This window comes from Spermophilus citellus (genome assembly GCF_964194105.1).
Source record: "Spermophilus citellus genome assembly, chromosome: 4".
Taxonomy (NCBI): Eukaryota; Metazoa; Chordata; class Mammalia; order Rodentia; family Sciuridae; genus Spermophilus; species Spermophilus citellus.
Genome location: NC_138185.1, coordinates 195,688,685 through 195,707,302, shown reverse-complemented (window position 1 = coordinate 195,707,302; position 18,618 = coordinate 195,688,685). Strand labels below are relative to the sequence as shown.

Here is an 18,618-nt window from a genome sequence, read left to right as displayed (position 1 = left end):
GTAATTATTGAGCATTTTTTCCAACAAGTGCCAGTGTGATTTTCTTCATTTGATTTTCTTCATCTATTTCCTCATATTTTTTTTTGCTCTAGTATTTCTTCATCTTTTGTCTCTATAATTTCTTCATCTTTGTTCTCTAGTATTTCTTCAACTTTAGTACTCTCAAGTCCTCCTGGACATAATTTCCTTATTATACTGCTCTTTGGTTTTATAATTGCACCAGCAGTAATTGAAAGCAGGAAAAAAATGAATGAAAAATCACTAAAAGACTACTGGCTGGTTTATAGTTACAATTATTCTGACTTGCATATGTGGTTGTCTTTGAGGTGGAAAGCCACTATCTGTACTACCACCTGTTCCTTTCTGTTCACAATTTGGTGGTTGGCAACCCTGCATATAGTGACAGTATTTTTTGTTATTATACACACCTTTGAATCTGCATGTGTTCACATCACAATCAAAACCCATGTATTAATGAAAAGTACAATCCTGGTTCAAACAGGTTGCACCATCCACTACAAGCCACATTTCTGGTATTTTTGTGCCATGGTGTGCATCATATCCAAAGTGTCTTTCAGGTTTGATATTGTGAACTAATATTTGATGAAATGTGGTATGTTTGCCTCCACCAGGAATACATTTAATTTTACCACAGTGCAATATTCCACATAAAACATCGTCTATTTCACATTTCATAGGTTTACTTCCCCCTTGTTGCAACCTATTTCCACAGTTTCCAAATCAGTCACCCATTACATTCAATTTTTCATAGCCTGCTAGTGAACCATCTTTTACTTGGGTATCCAAAAAGGGCTTGACACTGCATATCACGGTCACTGCAGTTTCCTCTCACACAAACAGCCAGTGGTGAACACGGGGTTCCATCCTGGATGTAGAAGTCATTTGGTCAAATCTTTGTTTCTCCATCACAGTACTCTGGAAGGTCACACATACCAAGTGTGTCTCCTTCCGGGAATATTTACAGTTTTTATAGCAACATCCTCAATCACACACACTGCCAAGAGTGGGGGCACAGAAGTTACTACAACACTCATCATGGGAACATTCTTTTAAGGAGCCGCAGTCACATTCCTCACCTATAGTTGTGTTCTTGTCTCCACAATGAAATGAATAATAAGGATAATTTTGGTATGGAACATTTTCCTGACTCAAGCAAGAATCCCATCCATGAACATGAACATGTATATATTCATAAGAGCAACTGCTGAACATATCTAGAAGGCCAGGCCCAGGAGCCATGGCACAATTATTTCTTCGAAAACAAACACAACCAGGACCATCATGGGGTGTGCCTATATTATGACCAACGGTGTGAGCTGTAATAGTGGTAGCCAAAAATATGTGATACCTTACTCCATGCACATACAGTACTCCCCAGTTGAGGCTGCATATTCCTCGATAGCTGGCATAATAATCTTGACTTGCAATTCTGTGTCCTATAAAAAGCTAAAGTCGAATGTGGAATTTCATCATACCATCCATGCAATTTCCACAAACCGAAATCAGTTATAGCACGTTCAGCATGGTACCTGTTATCTAAGTCAACCCAATCTCACCCATCCCATATACACAAAACATGTATGAAGACATTTAAATTGGTTGGTTTGAAAATGGTATCTAAGATGCTGTTTATAATTACTACATTCTCTATGGTAAGGCTAATGTTTATGGCTTGCTGAGCTAATGAGTTACAGTGTAATGAAGTCTCAAGTTTTTCATATGGGTGTACCACAAATATGCCGGGCCTGCTCTAGGACTTTCAGCTAAGTTTACCCCTTCAAGTGCTTGATCTGTCTTTTGCCATTCAATGTCACACCTTTCAGCTTCTTCTGCTCTGTCTTCTGACACAAGCAGAGAAACCACATGCTCAAATTTGGAAGAAGCCTCCAATGGTTTGATTTCATAAGTGAAGTCATCCACCTGCAGCATGCCACGCAGCCCTCCATAGCAGGTGTCCAGGGTGGCCACAGACCCAGGAACCCCTTCCAGATAGCTGTAGTAGTAACAATCTTGAGGGACATATGGGTAGTCCTCCTGATTGGCTCCTTGGTCATTATTAGTAACAACAGGAAAATGTCTGGGTATCAAGTTCTTCTTGAGCTTCATGTGGATCACATGTCTTTGGCCCCGGAAGCGAATGCTGTAGGCGAGCTGGTTTGGCATTTTAATTTCACCCCTCCTCTGGGGTACCTTCTTGGGAATCACAATCTCAGAAGATGTGAAGCACCATTTTGGGGGGCCATGGGAGCAGCAGACAAGGCAGAGGAGTACCCAGAGTACATGCAGCCAGAGAACTCCCATCAAGGGTCTCTGGGCCCAAGCAGGCCCCATGAATAAGGGAGCCTCCGCCCAAAGTAAATAAGGCCAAGTGGGAGGCAGGCAAGACTGTCCCTAAGGTGGTGGTAGTCTAGAGGACAACAGTGACTGCAGGCCTAACCAATTCTGAGAGGTGGAGAGAAGAGTGAGGCTATTACATCACAATGCTGTCCTCATCAGGGGAGGTTGTGCTCAATGAGCTGGGTACCCTAGGGCAGGGGATACTCTAAGGCAGGAAGAGATATAAAAGGTAGGGAGGGTATTTGGAAAAACAGTGCATACCTGAATTGAAAACTCTCCAGTTCTAAAGGGAAGTCATAATCAGGGGAAGAATAAGTTGATTTGGTGCAATTTTTAGACAGTTATGGCTTTTTATCAAACTAGAATGAACCAAGATATTACTGTGATTAAATGATGGACCAGTAAACAATAAAGTCATAAGTGGGGGAAGAATAGGTGGGTTTTGTCCAATTTTAGGACAGACATGAATTTTTTTCAAAGCTGTATGGGTTAAGAATTCAACATGTAAGAAAGACAGGAAACTTAAACAACAGAGAGCAGATGCTTAACCTTTTATAATGTTATGGAGGAACCAAACCTGAATATAAAATGAAATTATAAGAACATTATGATGAAGAACCAATGCCTGGGAAAGGGTTAATTCCCCCCCCTCCCAGCCTCTCTTTAGGGCAACTTATTAGCCATGGTGAAGCCAGAATTAAAGACAGGCAGTTAGTATAAATAGACAATCTGATCAATTGAGAGAAGACCAATTTGGGTTCAGAAAGACTGCCCCTGAGGAACTGAAATGTTAATGCCTTCAGAGGCCTTCCTTCACTCTTATCAAGATAGACTGCTCCTGCTCCAATCGGTTGCTAAGGTAACCTGTCCCAGGAATTGTCCCTCCTTATAAGGAGTTGTAAAAGTTGTTAATTAATATGACCTGGGCTGCTTCCTGCCTGGATCACTCCAGTTGGCCCTTCCTCCAGTCCATCTGCTTCTCACCTTTTGGCTATCCCACCAGAGCATCTCCTGGGCCTAGATACATATGCAGGACGGAGAGAACTCAGGGGTAAGAGAGCAGGAGAAAAAAAGCCTAGGATGTATAAAAGAGTAAGAATGCTCTCATATCACAGAAAATTTGAGGGAAGAATGGGAGTTTATAGAAATTAAATGGAGCATTGATAAAATTCAAGAGGAAAGCGATGTTATGTGTGGGAAATGAGGGTATATAACAATGGTGTTCTGAGTAAGTTATGTCATTAATGTAGTCCAGAGACATTTGTGTCCTTTCACAATGTCAGAATTTATTGAATACCAGTAAATTCACCAGCTACAGAATATTTTATCAGCACTTTTTTTTAAAGTTGTAAATGGACACATGCCCTTATTTTACTTGTTTATTTTTATTTGGTGCTGAGGATCAAACCCAGTGCCTCACACGTGCTAGGCAAGCCTCCTACCACTAATCACAACCCCAGTCCTCAGCTCATTTTTTTTTGGACTTTGCATATTTTAATTGAGTTTACACAGTTTTGAAAGGGATGAAAATAACAACACAAGGCTAATTGATAAACATAGTTAGAAACTGAATACAGCAATTTATTGGATGGAAAATGCAAGAAAATTTTTCTGCCCTATTTTTTTTTTTACAAAACAGTTTTTTCTTCATAAGAAAAAAAAATGAAATATCCATTGCCTGCCACATAGGCTGGTAGGAAAATCACAACTGACAAAAAGTTATTTTACAATATCTCTTTAATCATAAGACAATTAAACTATGTACAAATTAAACCTACCACCATATTAGAAAAACACTTCAATTTACCCACCTACATATATTAAATGGAAGAATAATTGTATTAAATTGCTAGGAAAAACACCCAACCTATTACTATTGCTTAAAGACTGCTTAGAGAAATATCTCACTTTAATTTTATTTGTAAAAAAAAGTGAAATCAAATATACATAGATATATATAAATATCAAAATTGAGCTAGTGTAGAACATAATATATTTATAACTTTCAAAACATTTTTTTCATGTTATGGATTTTCTAGAGAAATACATAGAGATCCATTTTCAACAGGTTTTCCTTATCACTTCATTTAAAAACTTTCTCCACAGTGTGATTTTTTCAGATGAGTTAACATACTTAGTAAATTGGAAAATCTTCCCACATTATGATAATTAGTTGTATTTCAATCCTCTATGTAAGCTTACATCCTGCTGGAAAGGGTATAGGCTACCAGCAGCTTTGACACACTGCATGTATTCATAGACTTTCTCACCAGTGTGAGTTTTAATGGGTTTTATTTGAACTGAGAAGACAGAATGCTTTCCCATATTTTCATAAGTATGGAGCATCTGCATTTTATGCATTTGTTTCTTTGTTTCAGAAGTTACAAGAGAAATTAAAGGATTCTCATGCAACAATAGAATTTCTCTGCAGTATGAGTTATTCCATGAGTTGGAAAGAAATTAAGAATTTTCAGGCTTTCCAAATTTGTTCAATTAATTTGGTTTGTCTCCAAGATGAACTGTTATTTCTGATACTTAAAACTAAGTAAATCTACTCACGCTTTTACCACACTACTTACATTCATAGTAATTTTCTTCAGTGAGGCCTTTTGTGCCTGAGAACTGAGCTGGGAAAGTTAAAGTCTTTCCCACAAAACTTCCATGTATAAGGTTCATCTCCATTAAGAACAGTCATGTGTCATCCAATGTTTGCAAAAGAAATGAAGTTTTCCCCCACATTCCTAGAATTCATAGTTTCTCTCTTATGTGCCTCCTTTTGTGTACTTGAAAAAAAGTGAACATGAACAAAGGCTTTCTCCTCATTAATAATATTTGTAGGGTTTTTGTCCAATGTGAGTTTTGTCATGGACTCAGACCCAGAACCACACAAAGCTTTCCCACATTGCATATAGTTATACAGTTTCTATCCTCGGTGAATCCTTTCGTGAACCCCAAAAGAACTAGAATCACTAAAGGATTTCCACGTCTCCTACATTCATAGAGTTTCTCTCTAGCGCCAGTCCTTTCACGGACTCAAGCAGAACCAGAATCATTGGCACCTTTCTTACCTTTCTTACATTCGTAGGTTTTTTTCCCCATTGTGAGTCTCTTCATGCCTCAGAACTGAACAGGGAATCTTAAATGCTTTCCCACCAAATTTACATTTATATGGTCCATCTGCAGTATGAACTATTGTGTGTTTTTCAGACCTTTTAGAAGTGAATTCTTTCCATAGTGCTTGCATTCACAGGGTTTCTCTCCAGTGTGAACCCTTTCATGCCATCTCTAATATGAAAAATTCAAGTCTTCTGTAGCTTTAGGAGAAATGATTTCCCACATTCCTTGCAATCACAGAGCTACTCCCCCCCCCCACTGAGTCCTTCCATGTCTTTGAAAGGAGTAGTGATCAGTGAAGAACTTCCCAGATTGCTTACAATTATGTAGTTTTTTCCCCTACCCTGAGTCTCGTATGGTTTGTGTCTGATTTACATCCACAAAATTAGACCTATTAAGGAAAGAGTTCACATTAAGAGTAGTTCAGACACAATATATTCATAGGGGTTGAGCTCCACAAAGGCTTTTCTTGCTCATATTAGTATTTAAAGTCTGGCTAAAGATTTCTCCAACATCATGATGCTCTTTAATTTCACAGGCTCTCTCTACATTATTATTGTTATAAAACCGAGAACTTCGGAGCCATTAATTGCTCCGTGGATGACCAAGATCTCTCTGTCGAAGCACACCTCCCTGGAAGAGTGTCAGTGGGCTCCAGTCCATATCATAGTCCTAGAGTCAGTGATCTCTGCATGGTGCCAAGCAAGGCTGAGGTCTGTGTCTGTGGACCTGAATTTTGATACCTCACTTCAGATTGACCCACCTGATGCACTCAGTGAGAAGAGAGAAGGTCAAGTATACAGTGCACACCAAGACTACTCGGCCCATTTTTCAGAGCCCAGTTTTCTGTTACAAGACATGAAGACTTCCTGTGGCTACATGATGATCCTATTGAAAGCACAGACTATGCTGGACTCATTATTGCTGCTGCTCCTACAAAACCAGATTGTGGTGGTCCTCAAGAAAAGATGCAGAAACTGAGAAGAGGGTGAAGGGTCTATGACCTAAGAAGAATTTGCAAAGATGAAGCAAGAACTAGAAGCTGAATAGTATCTTACAGTCTTTAAGAAGACTGCGTCCTCTCATGAGGTATCTCTTCCGCGGTTTTCTTCTCATCCTATTCTTAGTAAAGATGACAACTTTCATGTTTTCCTGGAATATGTCAGGATCTAAGTATTAGGTGGAAAAATACCACAGAAATGTTTGGTGGCTTCTTTCAAAGAGTGGTGAAAAATGCTGATTAAGTTCTTTTTTTTTTTTTCTGAAGTTAAGTGGGTGGGTGACTTCTTTGAGCAAGAGAAGAACTTCCTTATTAATTATTCCTTGACCCCCAAGGTCCTGCTGCTCAAGCTGAAAGAATGACCACGTTTCATAAAAATGTTGCTGAGGACTATATTCACACTTCAGCCTGCTTGCAGAGGCTGGCTTTAGATGAACCCACTGAAATAAAAAAATACCTATTAAATAGGGAGCCTACATCCTGGGAACAAATTTTTACTCCTCACACTTCAGATAGAGCCCTAATATCCAGAATATACAAAGAACTCAAAAAATTAGACAATAAGATAACAAATAACCCAATCAACAAATGGGCCAAGGACCTGAACAGACACTTCTCAGAGGAGGATATACAATCAATCAACAAGTACATGAAAAAATGCTCACCATCTCTAGCAGTCAGAGAAACGCAAATCAAAACCACCCTAAGATACCATCTCACTCCAGTAAGATTGGCAGCCACTATGAAGTCAAACAACAACAAGTGCTGGCGAGGATGTGGAGAAAAGGGTACACTTGTCCATTGCTGGTGGGACTGCAAATTGGTGCGGCCAATTTGGAAAGCAGTTTGGAGATTCCTGGGAAAGCTGGGAATGGAACCACCATTTGACCCTGCTATTGCCCTTCTCGGACTATTCCCTGAAGACCTTAAAAGAGCATGCCACATCGATGTTCATAGCAGCACAATTCACAATAGTCAGACTGTGGAACCAACCCAGATGCCCTTCAATAGATGAATGGATAAAAACAATGTGGCATCTATACACAATGGAGTACTATGCAGCAATAAAAAATGACAAAATCATAGAATTTGCAGGGAAATGGATGGCACTAGAGCAGATTATGCTTAGTGAAGCTAGCCAATCCCTAAAAAACAAATACCAAATGTCTTCTTTGATATAATGAGAGCAACTATGAACAGAGCAGGGAGGAAGAGCAGGAAGAAAAGATTAACAGTAAACAGAGACATGAGATGGGAGGGAAAGGGAGAGAAAAGGGAAATTGCATGGAAATGAAGGGAGACCCTCATTGCTATACAAAATTACATATAAGGGGAATGGGAAAATAAACAAGGAGAGAAATGAATTACAGTAGATGGGGTAGAGAGAGAAGATGGGAGGGGAGGGGAGGGGGGATAGTAGGGGATAGGAAAAGTAGCAGAATACAACAATTACTAATAGGGCATTATGTAAAATTGTGGATGTGTAACTGACGTGATTCTGCAATCTGCATTTGGGGTAAAATTGGGGGTTCATAACCCATTTCAATCTAATGTATGAAATATGATATGTCAAGAGCTTTGTAATGTTGTGAACAACCAATAAAAAAATGTTAAAAAAAATACCTATTGAAGGGTGCTGAACTATTTGAAAAACTTAGCAAAGTAGGGGGTCACGTCTCATCAGATGAAGACTTAAGCGGAGAGAGCTTCTCTGATACTACATGCTCAACATAGAGGCTGCAGAGTATCTCATATACAGATGCACCCGAGCCCTCTGACTATGAGAACTCAAAGCTCCTGATAAGGCCCGGTTAAAAAGCAAAGATGTCAAGTTGGTTGAGGCACACCAGCAGGAATGCTGCCAGAAATTTGAACAGCTTTCTGAATCTGCAAAAGAAGAACTTATAAATTTCAAGTGGCAGAGAGTGGCAGTGTTTAGAAGGAACCTAACTGAGATGTCTGAACTGGAAATAAAGCATGCCAGAAACAATGTCTCGAGCTGCATTGACTTGTTCTGGAACAACGGATGTGTCTTTTCTCTGAAGGAAACCAATGTGAAAACTGCATCACTTGCACTTAAATCATTACCATTGAATAGAATTAGCTTTGACTTTCCTTTAAAAATTCTATGAATAAATATTCTGATTTCTAAAAATCTTACCATGTGACCATGTTGGTTTAAAAATATTTTTTTGCATGCTACTTGGACATAAATAATATTTTCCTGATGCATTTAATACCTCAGAGTGAGCAGAATCTATATACTGGATTCTCCTCTAGTTTGTCTTCAGTTACTTAAGAAAGGATGTAGAAGATGTGTGTCTTCTGGAAATTAGTAGAAGCAGTCAACAAGCCTATGTCGGTCTCCCTGATTCATAAGCCCATGTCCCTACAGACTGATTCAGTCAGGGAGGTGCCAGTTTGACAGAAAATAACAGCTATTTGTTACAGCTAACAGACATTCCATTCCTTCATTAGGTATTTTTTCCTCCTCATTACTTTCATGGTTCTTGAATCACCTCAAGTGTTTGTATAATAACAAGGCCAAACAGATGTCATGTATCTCTGTAAAAACCCTTTGCAGTTCCATTTTGGTAGTTGGGATATAAATATGTGAGGAAAGAGAAGTATGTAGGGGTTTATATAGAAACAAACAATATGGTGTGCTTTAGAAGACAAGAAAGATGTAAGCTCTTTCCCTGATGTTGGGGGGAATGTGTATTTGGGCTTTCATCTTCTATAAAGTATGCAATAAAATAATAAATTATCTTAAAAAAAAGAAATTAACCCCCTTGTTTTGGTAGCAATCTTCATTCCGTGGCTTTCTTATCCTGTTCTTAGTAAAGATGACAACTTATGGTCCCACTTTTTTTGCTAGAGAAGCCAACTTGCTAAAGGCATCCCACATTAAATCTCTAGAATTTCTTCTGGGAAGGATCCAGCAAAACTCCTCCTGGGTGGAGTCTACAACTACATCAATCAAGGCTGCTGAGTTCCTACCCAGCTCCCAGAGTGTCCTAGTGTCCTTCCCATCCTTCCTTGGTAACTACCTACAGGTTACTTCAGGTCACAGTTCCACAGAGAGAACCACATTATTATGGTTTGGATATGAGAGTGACCCAAAAGTTTATGTGTGAGACAATGGAAGAATGTTTAGGGGTGAAATGATTAGGTTATGAGAGGCATAACCGAATCAGTGGCTTAATCCATTGATATGGATCAAGTGAGTAGTAATTGCAGGCTGGAAGGGAGGGTATGGCTGGAGGAGGTAAGTGCCTTTGGCACTTATGATTTGTCCCTGGTGAGCAGAACTCTCTCTCTGCTTCCTGAGTGCCATGTCTTAAGCTGCTTTTCTTCTCCATACCCTTCCACCGTGATGTTCTGCTTCCCCTGAGGCCCAGAGCAATGGAGTTGGCTGTCTGTGCACTGAGACCTCTGAAACCATAAGTGCCAAATAAAACACTTCCTCTTCTAAAATCCTTGTCAGGTCTCTTGGTCACAGCATTTTAAAAACTGACTAAAACCCACCTCATGTAGTTATAGACACATGAGATGTGCTGACAAATGCCTCTTGAACCATTTTCATCACCCTTAATTCATTGAACACTCATGGTTCAATTGGTGTTGTGACCATTGTGATCCTTATGTCTCTTATTCCATTTCAATCTTAATTACTATATATTTCTTAATTTGTACACATATATGCATACACACACACACATTTCTAGGCACACCTCTAGGGGTAATCTGAGAAAGGGTTAACATTGGTCACAAGATTTGGGAAGACTAGCCAGAAAGCAAAGGCAGAGAACTGATGGAAAAGAGTCACTGCGGGTGGTCAGATAAAGTAAAGCCCAGCCAGGGGACTTGAGGGAGGTTTATTCAAGGCACAGAATTTTTCAGGTGGGAACTGTCAAAGATAAGGCAATTGTCCTGACAGCAGGAATTTGGGCAGATAGTTTTGAGGTGAAGCAGGGAGATGGATGTGAACTAAAGTCCTGAGGACTGAGTTAGGAGTTCATCACTTATTGACCTGGTGATTCTTTCACTAGGTGGTCTGATAAGAGGACAGGTTTACAGGTCAGTGTGCCACCATACCACTGCTTTAGGTGCTTTTCCTGTTAGGTATTTCATGTAAAGGACTTTTGACGTTCAGTGATCTGGTTAGTGTGTTTGCTAAACTCATGGGACTGGGTTTCTCTGGTATGGATTTGATATGCCCGTGCATTCATGTTCTTCTGATTTAATTTGACAAATTCACAGGTGGTCATTTTTTTATTAGTATAATTAATTCACTTTTTAGTTTGTGCCTTATGGCTGTGCTATGCAGTTGCGGGGTTATTCCTTTTGATATGTTGAGCATGTCCTACATCTGGTGATTTATCTGCCCAGACAAGGCACCAAATCATTGTGCCTTAGCACTTGCACTCCAAATGGAACATCTCAGGAAAAACTGCTGTTTTACAAAGTGGGAGGGAATTCAGGGCTAGGCACAGCCTGAAAGCTGATGTTCTATACAACACAGAATAACTCAGAACTGGGCACAGCCTGCTCTCTACAAATAGTTTTTATCAAGTAAAACCTTATACATATAGTCTATATATGAAATTTTCCAATCTCAGGAGGAGAAAGAAATAAGAATTTAAACACTCAAGCAGAATATAAAAGACTGGTAATCCAACAAACATGTACCATGAGGATCTGAGATGAAGAATTCAAACCTAGTCTGAGAATTCTCCAAGTCTTTACACTCTACTTCATTTTTAATGTAAATTCTATTTTAAAACTGTTTATTTTCACATTTTGCTATAAGAAGTAAATAAAAACCATAGAGATCCTTTCAAGATTTGTTTAGGGCTGGGGCGATAGCTCAGTGGTAGAGTGCTTGCCTAGCACATGAGAGGACCTGGGTTCAATCCTTAGCACCACATACAAAAAAAATGAATAAATAGAATAAAGGTATTAAAAAAATTCCTTCCTTTAAAAAAAAGATTTGTTTAGATGCTCTAGTTCACATCTCTCTTTGTTTTTGTAAACATTCATTTAGTTGTCAATGGAGCTTATTTATTTATTTACACGTGATGCTGAGAATTGAACCCAGTGCCTTATACATGCTAGGCAAGTGCTCTACCACTGAGCCATGGCCCTAGCCCTAGTTCACACCCTTTTTTTTTAACACCCCTTTCACAAAACCCTCAGGAATTGACACAAGTTACTCACATTTTTGCAATTTTATAACAAAGATGACCTTTTCTACAAATTAAAACAAGTTATTCCTCATTTTCTGCAGTTGACTGGCAGAGATGACGCTGCCACTACCAGCCAAGCTGATGCATTTCTAAATGTATTAGTTCTTATTTATGTTCAAAGCTTCTGACTTTCTGTGTCACTATGATTATTTTACCATCTAATGTTGAATCTCAGTGAATTCCCTTAGTCATCCACCTTGATGATGGGCATTAGTCCTGCTGCTGGAATCTTGAGCTAAGGAGAAATTAGAGAATGCACCCTTTCTCTAATCTGTCATTTTCCATTTTGCCTATGCCTTCTTGCAGCAATCTTGGTCACAAGTCCTCCTCAGCAATAGGCAGCTGATTGCACTCTGGGCCTCGGTCCTTTCAGAGTGCTGTGTTATTCTTGGCAGGCTGTGGGCTCAGGGTGTAACATGACCTTTTGGTGTTTGGGGCCACAGTCATGACTTGAGAATCTGAAACTAATTTCTGTGTGGTGATTGTGCTCTGGGCCCAGGATGGTGACTCTGGATGAGGCCAACTGGGTTTACCATTGCCTCAGGGACAGGCTTGTAGGGACTACTCTTTTTAAGTATACCCAATTTCATTATAACACACTAAATGTAAATTGGGACATAGAAGGTTTTGGTCAACCCTGTTGTTGAAACAGCAAAAACTTGACTTTCCCTTTTACTTCCCTATAATAGTATCTGAAAAACTGTGGCCATATTAAACGGGGTATTCCACATGATGCTGCCTCAATTAAGTAAAAATCAAAACACACACACACACACACACACACACACAGAAAAAAACCCCACAAATAATAGACTCATGGCAATTCTAGAACATAGGGTTCCATCTAGTGCAAGGAAAAAGTGACTCTAGGCTTAGTGAAAATCAGCAGCCTACTTAGAGCTTAATTCTTCAATACCCTAATGATAATGCATGTCAACAGGTATCAAGAACTTTCATGGAAACATGTACTCAACCAAATATCAAACAAGGCACCAGAAACTGTCCATAGAGAGTCCCCAATGGGAGAACCTTCAGAAGACCTGAAAGCATCTTTTTCAACAGAACTCAATGAGCTTCAAGAGAACACAGAGAACAGATGCAAAACCCTAAGAGAGAAACTTGGAAATATGGAAGCAATTTGAAAGCCCCAACAGATATTGAGCAGAAGGATATGCCAAGTAAAAATTAAGAACATGATTGAATGAATAAATAAATCAAACAGAAGAATAAATCAAACAGAAGAAAGAATGAGTGAGCTTGAAGACAGGCTCTTGAAAATACATAGTCTAGAAAGCAGAAAATAGAAAAAATAGAAATGGAATTTGGGGACAGCATTTGGAGAGGAAATATTTCCAGTTGTTGGGGTTCATGTCAGACTTGAGAATGCCAAAGCCACAGAAAGTTTATTCTAAAAGATAGTAACAGAAAACTTCAGAGGCCTAGGAAAGTTGTTCTGGTTTAGATATCTTCCAAAAGCTCATATATTAGATGACACAAGAATATTCAGAGGTGAAATTATTGGGTTTTTAAGAGATGGTCTGGGGTTGTGGCTCTGTGGCAAAGCACTCGCCTAGCACATGCGAGGCCCTGGGTTCAATCCTCAGCACCACATAAAAATAAATAAAAATAAGAGACTTAACAAAATCCATGCAATACCTTCATCTGCTTGAATTAACTGAGTGGTAACTGTAGGCTGATAGGGTGTGACTGGAGGAGGTGGGTTGCTGTGATTTTGCCTTTGGGATTTATATTTTGTCCCTGATGAATCAGGCTCTCTGTGCTTCCTGGTGGCCATGTCCTGAGCTGCTTTCATCCACCACACTCTTGTGCCATGAGATTTTGCCTCAACTAGGGCCCAGAGTAATGGAGTTGGCCATGTATAGACTGAGGCCTCTGACATTGTGAGCGTTAGGTAAATTTTTTGTCCCTGTAATTGTTCTTGTCAGGTTTTCTGATCACAGTTGTGAAAAAAAAAAACTGACTAAAAGAGAAGCATACAAAAATTCTGGTACAGAAAAGTCCACCATTATCCATCAGATAGAACCCAACTAAGCCTACCTTAATGTTTAACACAATGAAGCTCTCAAAGGATAGAGATAAACTTCTCAAGGCAGTGAGGAAAAAGGAAAAAAATAATAATGCATCAAGGGTGTTCCAATTAACCTGAAAGCAAACTACTGAACAGGAACCTTATGGGCTAGAAGAATGTGGCATGAGATTTTTCACAGCACTGAAGGGGGGAAAAGCTGACAAACAGCATAGCAAAAGTATAATATATATCCCCAGAAAAAACAAAAACTGAGAGATGTCTCCTATAAGAAATGTTAAATGGCATTCTTCAAACTGAAAAAAAAAAAGAATCCCTTAATGGGTAGGAAGAAAAATTGGAAGGTGTACCTCATTGGTAAGAATAACTATACAGACAAATTCAGAATCTCTAATACTGTAAATATGATACATTTATATATTGACTAAAGACTAAAAAAGAGAAGTTTTTTTAAGAGAGAGAGAGAGAATTTTTTAATATTTCTTTTTTAGTTTTCAGTGTACACAACATCTTTATTTTCTTTTTATTTTTATGTGGTGCCGAGGATCGAACCCAGCGCCCCATGCTCGCCAAGTGAGCGTGCTACCACCTGAGCCACATTCCCAGCCCCAAGAGAATAGTTTTTAAAGTAACTATATTAATATGTTAGGTAAGCAATTAGAAACTCACTTCAACTCTAAGGAAATGCCTAAACTGAAAGTGATGGACAGAATAAGATATCCAAAAGAGGAACCCAAAAGAAAGCAGGAATAGCCTTGCTAATATCCAGATGAAATATAAATTAAAAGCAGTAAAAGAGACAAAGAAGACCAGTATATAATGATAAGTGGTCGATTCAGCAAGAGGAAATAACAATTCCAAATATATGTGCACCCAATATCAGAACACCCAAATATAGAAAGCAAATATTAACAAACCTAAAGGGAGAGATTAGATGGCAATTTAGGGACATTTAATGCCCCTCTTTCTGGGATGGACAGAACTCTGGAAAGATGAACAAACTATAATATCACCATGGCAACCCCACTGATTCTCTCCTTCTGCATCCTTCTTCTCCCCTCTGGTACTTACCCTAATCCAGACTTCCTGAAGAGGAAGAATTTGAAATATGACCCCTTTAAAGGAGGAATATACTATCCTGGTCACTCACCAGGCTCCAAACAAGCGCACTATTTCTGACGTGGTTCTTCCTGCCCTCTGGTTAGTTGCATGCTACAATTTGTAGCCGGCCTGTGTTTTTGCAATTCCTGGGATTTTGTATGTGCAATCCTATGATTTCAATCATGAGAAGCATTAAGAAGTGTTCTATTATTGCCCATGATTTTTTATGTGATTGTTAATCAATAAACTGTCAAAGACTATGCATAGAATATCACAGGTTTAGCATAAGCTAAGAATAAATCTGAGGATAAAGAGACTGATGGCCACTGGCATGCGCTTAGCCCTAAAACGAGATAAGATTACAACTAGTGAATTTTGGCTTTCATAGGCTTTTCTTAGGTGCCATCATTCCATTTTGATTGCTTATGGAGAAGTATGTTTCATGTCTCTATGTTAAATGTAGTTCTCAAAATTCTGAAAGAGTAGCACTTTGTCTATAATCGCTTCGTCAGCACGTGTCAGAACTGCTGTTGAAATTTACAATGCGGGTATAATACACAAGTTCATTTTAGTCCTCCCTGTGGATCTCTGACAATTCTTACCCTCAATAGTTTTCCACTAATGATAAAAATAACAACAAAAACTCAGTGCTTACCAGTTGGAAACAGATTGTGACAGTGTTAAAACTAGAACATCCTAGCACATCCGGGATCCAGAACAGGGCATATTCGAAAACTTAAAGAGTCCACATCTTCAATGAGTTTCTCTTCCTAGTGAATCTAAAAGTTTCTGTTTCACCTATAGGAGTATTAAGGATATGTATAACCTGGTCAGTGGGTGTAGCTCAGAGGTTGAGCTCTTACCTGGTTATTTGCAAGGCCCTGGGTTCAATTCCTAACAAAACACACACACACACACATACACACATAAAACATACACACACACACTCAATCTCTCTCTCACTCATTCAAAAATATGATCAGATATGAAGTGAATTTAAGCACAGTAAACCATTTTTAACTTTCCAGTGAATTTTATTTCAAGATTAACTTTAAGATGGCAACCTCAGAATCACGAAAATTTATGAAATTGTGAGAGTAATCATTTCTTTCAGCCAGTGCCATTGTACGTTTTTCCATACAGTGAGTCCCATTAGTATTCATTTCTTAGGAGGTTTAGCCTTTTTCTTCGCATCTGCAGTCATTTTTGCTTTTATAGCTGCACCAATACAAATTACAAGAAGAAAAGCAGTGATACGAGATAAGATTACAACTACTCCCTTGTTTACAGTGACTTGAATTCTGGCTTTCATAGACAACTCTTTATCTGGTGGAGGGCCACTGTCTTCACTGCCACCTGTTCCTTTCTGTTCACAATCTGGTGGTTTCCAACCCATCAAACAGTGACACTTTTCCAGATTGTTGCACACACCTTTGTAATTGCATGTCTTCACATCACAGGTAAAAGGAAAATCCCGATGAAAAGTACAATTTTTATTTAAACAGTATTGTCCAGGGCCACAGGTTGCACCATCCACTACAAGCCCCATTTCTGGTAGTTCTTCACCATAATGTGTATCAAATCCAAAGCATGATTCCAGTTTAGCGTCACCTACATATATGTGATGAAATGTGCTGTGCTCAGCTACACCAGGAACTCGATGAACATTACTGCAGTGCAACATTCCACATAAAACATCATCTATTTCACATTTCATAGGTTTAGTTCCCCCTCTTACGTGCTTAAGCCCACAGTTTCCAAATCGGTCACCTATTACATTCAATTTTTCATAGCACATTGGTAAAGCATCTTTTACTTGGTATCCAAGAAGGGCTTGACACTGCAAATCACGGTCACTGCAGTTTCCTCTCACACAAACAGAGAGTGGTGAACATGGGGTTCCATCCTGGACATATAAATCATTTGGACAATTATTCCCTGTCCCATCACAGTACTCTGGAAGGTCACAAATACCACGTACATCTCTGCAAAGCTTTCCCGCACTAGCGAATTTACAATGATCGCAGCAACCTCCAGTATCGCATGTACTGCCAGAAGTGAAGGCACAGTTGGTAGAACAACAAGAGTTATTGGCACACTCCTTAAGGGAGCCACAGTCACATTGTTCATTCGAATTTAAATCCTTGTCTCCACAACGATTAGAAATATAAGGAAAATTGTAGTATGGTACATTAGGTGGACTCAAGCAAGGATCCCATTTATGTACCATCCAATGCAACAAATCATAAGAACAATTGCTAAACACATCTAGAAGACCAGGTATTGGATTCATAACACAACGACGTCTTCGAAAACAAACACATGAAGGGTCGTCATGAACGATGCCCATGTTGTGACCAATTACATGTGCCGTAAGAGCTGCGATCTTAAATATGTGATAGTCTTCAAAATACACATATGCTGCTCCCCAATTGGGGTTGCAGAAGCCAGAATGGGAGGCATAATACTTTGAACCTCCTATCATAAATCCTAGATAAAGTATTGAAGTGTCATGGCTAAAAACTTTCCACAGGTTATAAAATTTCCATAAACCAAATTCATGTGTAGCCAGAGAAGGACTTTCGTATGATGTCAGTTGAAATTGATCACCATTTTCCCAAATGCACAGAATACGTATGTTGGAATATAAATTGGCTTGTCTGAAAATGGAATCCAGGATATTATTTATAATCACTACATTTTCTATTATCTGGGTCTGATTTTGATTCTTCGAATATACTGAATGAGTAATTGTGAAATGAAGCTTCATGTGTTTCATGTGTAATCGCCACAAATAAACAGGGCCTGCTCTAGGACTTTCAGCTAAGTTTACCTCTTCAGGTATTTGATTTGTCTCTTCATCTTCAATTTTACACCTTTCGTCTTCATCTGCTCTGTCTTCTGACACAAGCAGAGAAACCACATGCTCAAATTTGGAAGAAGCCTCCAATGGTTTGATTTCATAAGTGAAGTCATCCACCTGCAGCATGCCACGCAGCCCTCCATAGCAGGTGTCCAGGGTGGCCACAGACCCAGGAACCCCTTCCAGATAGCTGTAGTAGTAACAATCTTGAGGGACATATGGGTAGTCCTCCTGATTGGCTCCTTGGTCATTATTAGTAACAACAGGAAAATGTCTGGGTATCAAGTTCTTCTTGAGCTTCATGTGGATCACATGTCTTTGGCCCCGGAAGCGAATGCTGTAGGCGAGCTGGTTTGGCATTTTAATTTCACCCCTCCTCTGGGGTACCTTCTTGGGAATCACAATCTCAGAAGATGTGAAGCGCCATTTTGGGGGGCCATGGGAGCAGCAGACAAGGCAGAGGAGTACCCAGAGTACATGCAGCCAGAGAACTCCCATCAAGGGTCTCTGGGCCCAAGCAGGCCCCATGAATAAGGGAGCCTCCGCCCAAAGTAAATAAGGCCAAGTGGGAGGCAGGCAAGACTGCTGTGGAGGTAGTCAGGAGGACAACAGTGACTGCAGGCCTGGCCAACTCTGAGAGTTGAAGGGGAGAGTGAGGCTATTACATAACAATGCTGTGCTCAAGTAGCTGATTACTCAGAGGATTGAACCTTCTTGGGAAGGGAAAAAATTGGGGTTGTATTTGGGGAAAAAAAGGTGTATATCTGAGCTGAAAATCTCCAGTTCTAAAGGGAATTAATAAGAAGAGGAAGTGTTAGCACAAAAAGATTGGGCCTGACGCTTCACAGATTAGCCCAAATCCCTTATTCAGGAATGGAGTCATGGT

General features: G+C 39.4%; 2 protein-coding genes and 2 pseudogenes across 4 annotated transcripts; 1 reads left to right on the top strand and 3 right to left on the bottom strand.

Moving 5' to 3' along the window:
• Positions 1-261: 261 nt before the first annotated feature.
• On the bottom strand, positions 262-1,586 carry LOC308648295 (disintegrin and metalloproteinase domain-containing protein 29-like; annotated as a pseudogene). Its single transcript has 2 exons — positions 1,578-1,586; positions 262-1,467 (listed from the first exon to the last, which is right to left on the bottom strand). The product of its transcript is annotated as a disintegrin and metalloproteinase domain-containing protein 29-like (transcript).
• A 115-nt stretch (positions 1,587-1,701) lies between these two features.
• Positions 1,702-2,352, bottom strand: LOC308648294 (disintegrin and metalloproteinase domain-containing protein 20-like; the record flags this gene model as incomplete). The annotated part of the gene is made up of 1 exon (XM_081292928.1): positions 1,702-2,352. The coding sequence occupies one exon, from the start codon at positions 2,350-2,352 to the stop codon at positions 1,702-1,704; it is 651 nt and encodes a 216-aa protein (XP_081149054.1).
• A 3,720-nt stretch (positions 2,353-6,072) lies between these two features.
• LOC308648293 (sorting nexin-5-like) lies at positions 6,073-8,604 on the top strand (annotated as a pseudogene). Its single transcript has 2 exons — positions 6,073-6,938; positions 8,105-8,604. The product of its transcript is annotated as a sorting nexin-5-like (transcript).
• Positions 8,605-16,028: 7,424 nt separating this feature from the next.
• On the bottom strand, positions 16,029-18,260 carry LOC308648292 (disintegrin and metalloproteinase domain-containing protein 21-like; the record flags this gene model as incomplete). Its single annotated transcript, XM_081292927.1, has 1 exon — positions 16,029-18,260. One exon carries the CDS (start codon positions 18,258-18,260, stop codon positions 16,029-16,031), a length of 2,232 nt encoding a protein of 743 aa, XP_081149053.1.
• Positions 18,261-18,618: the final 358 nt, after the last annotated feature.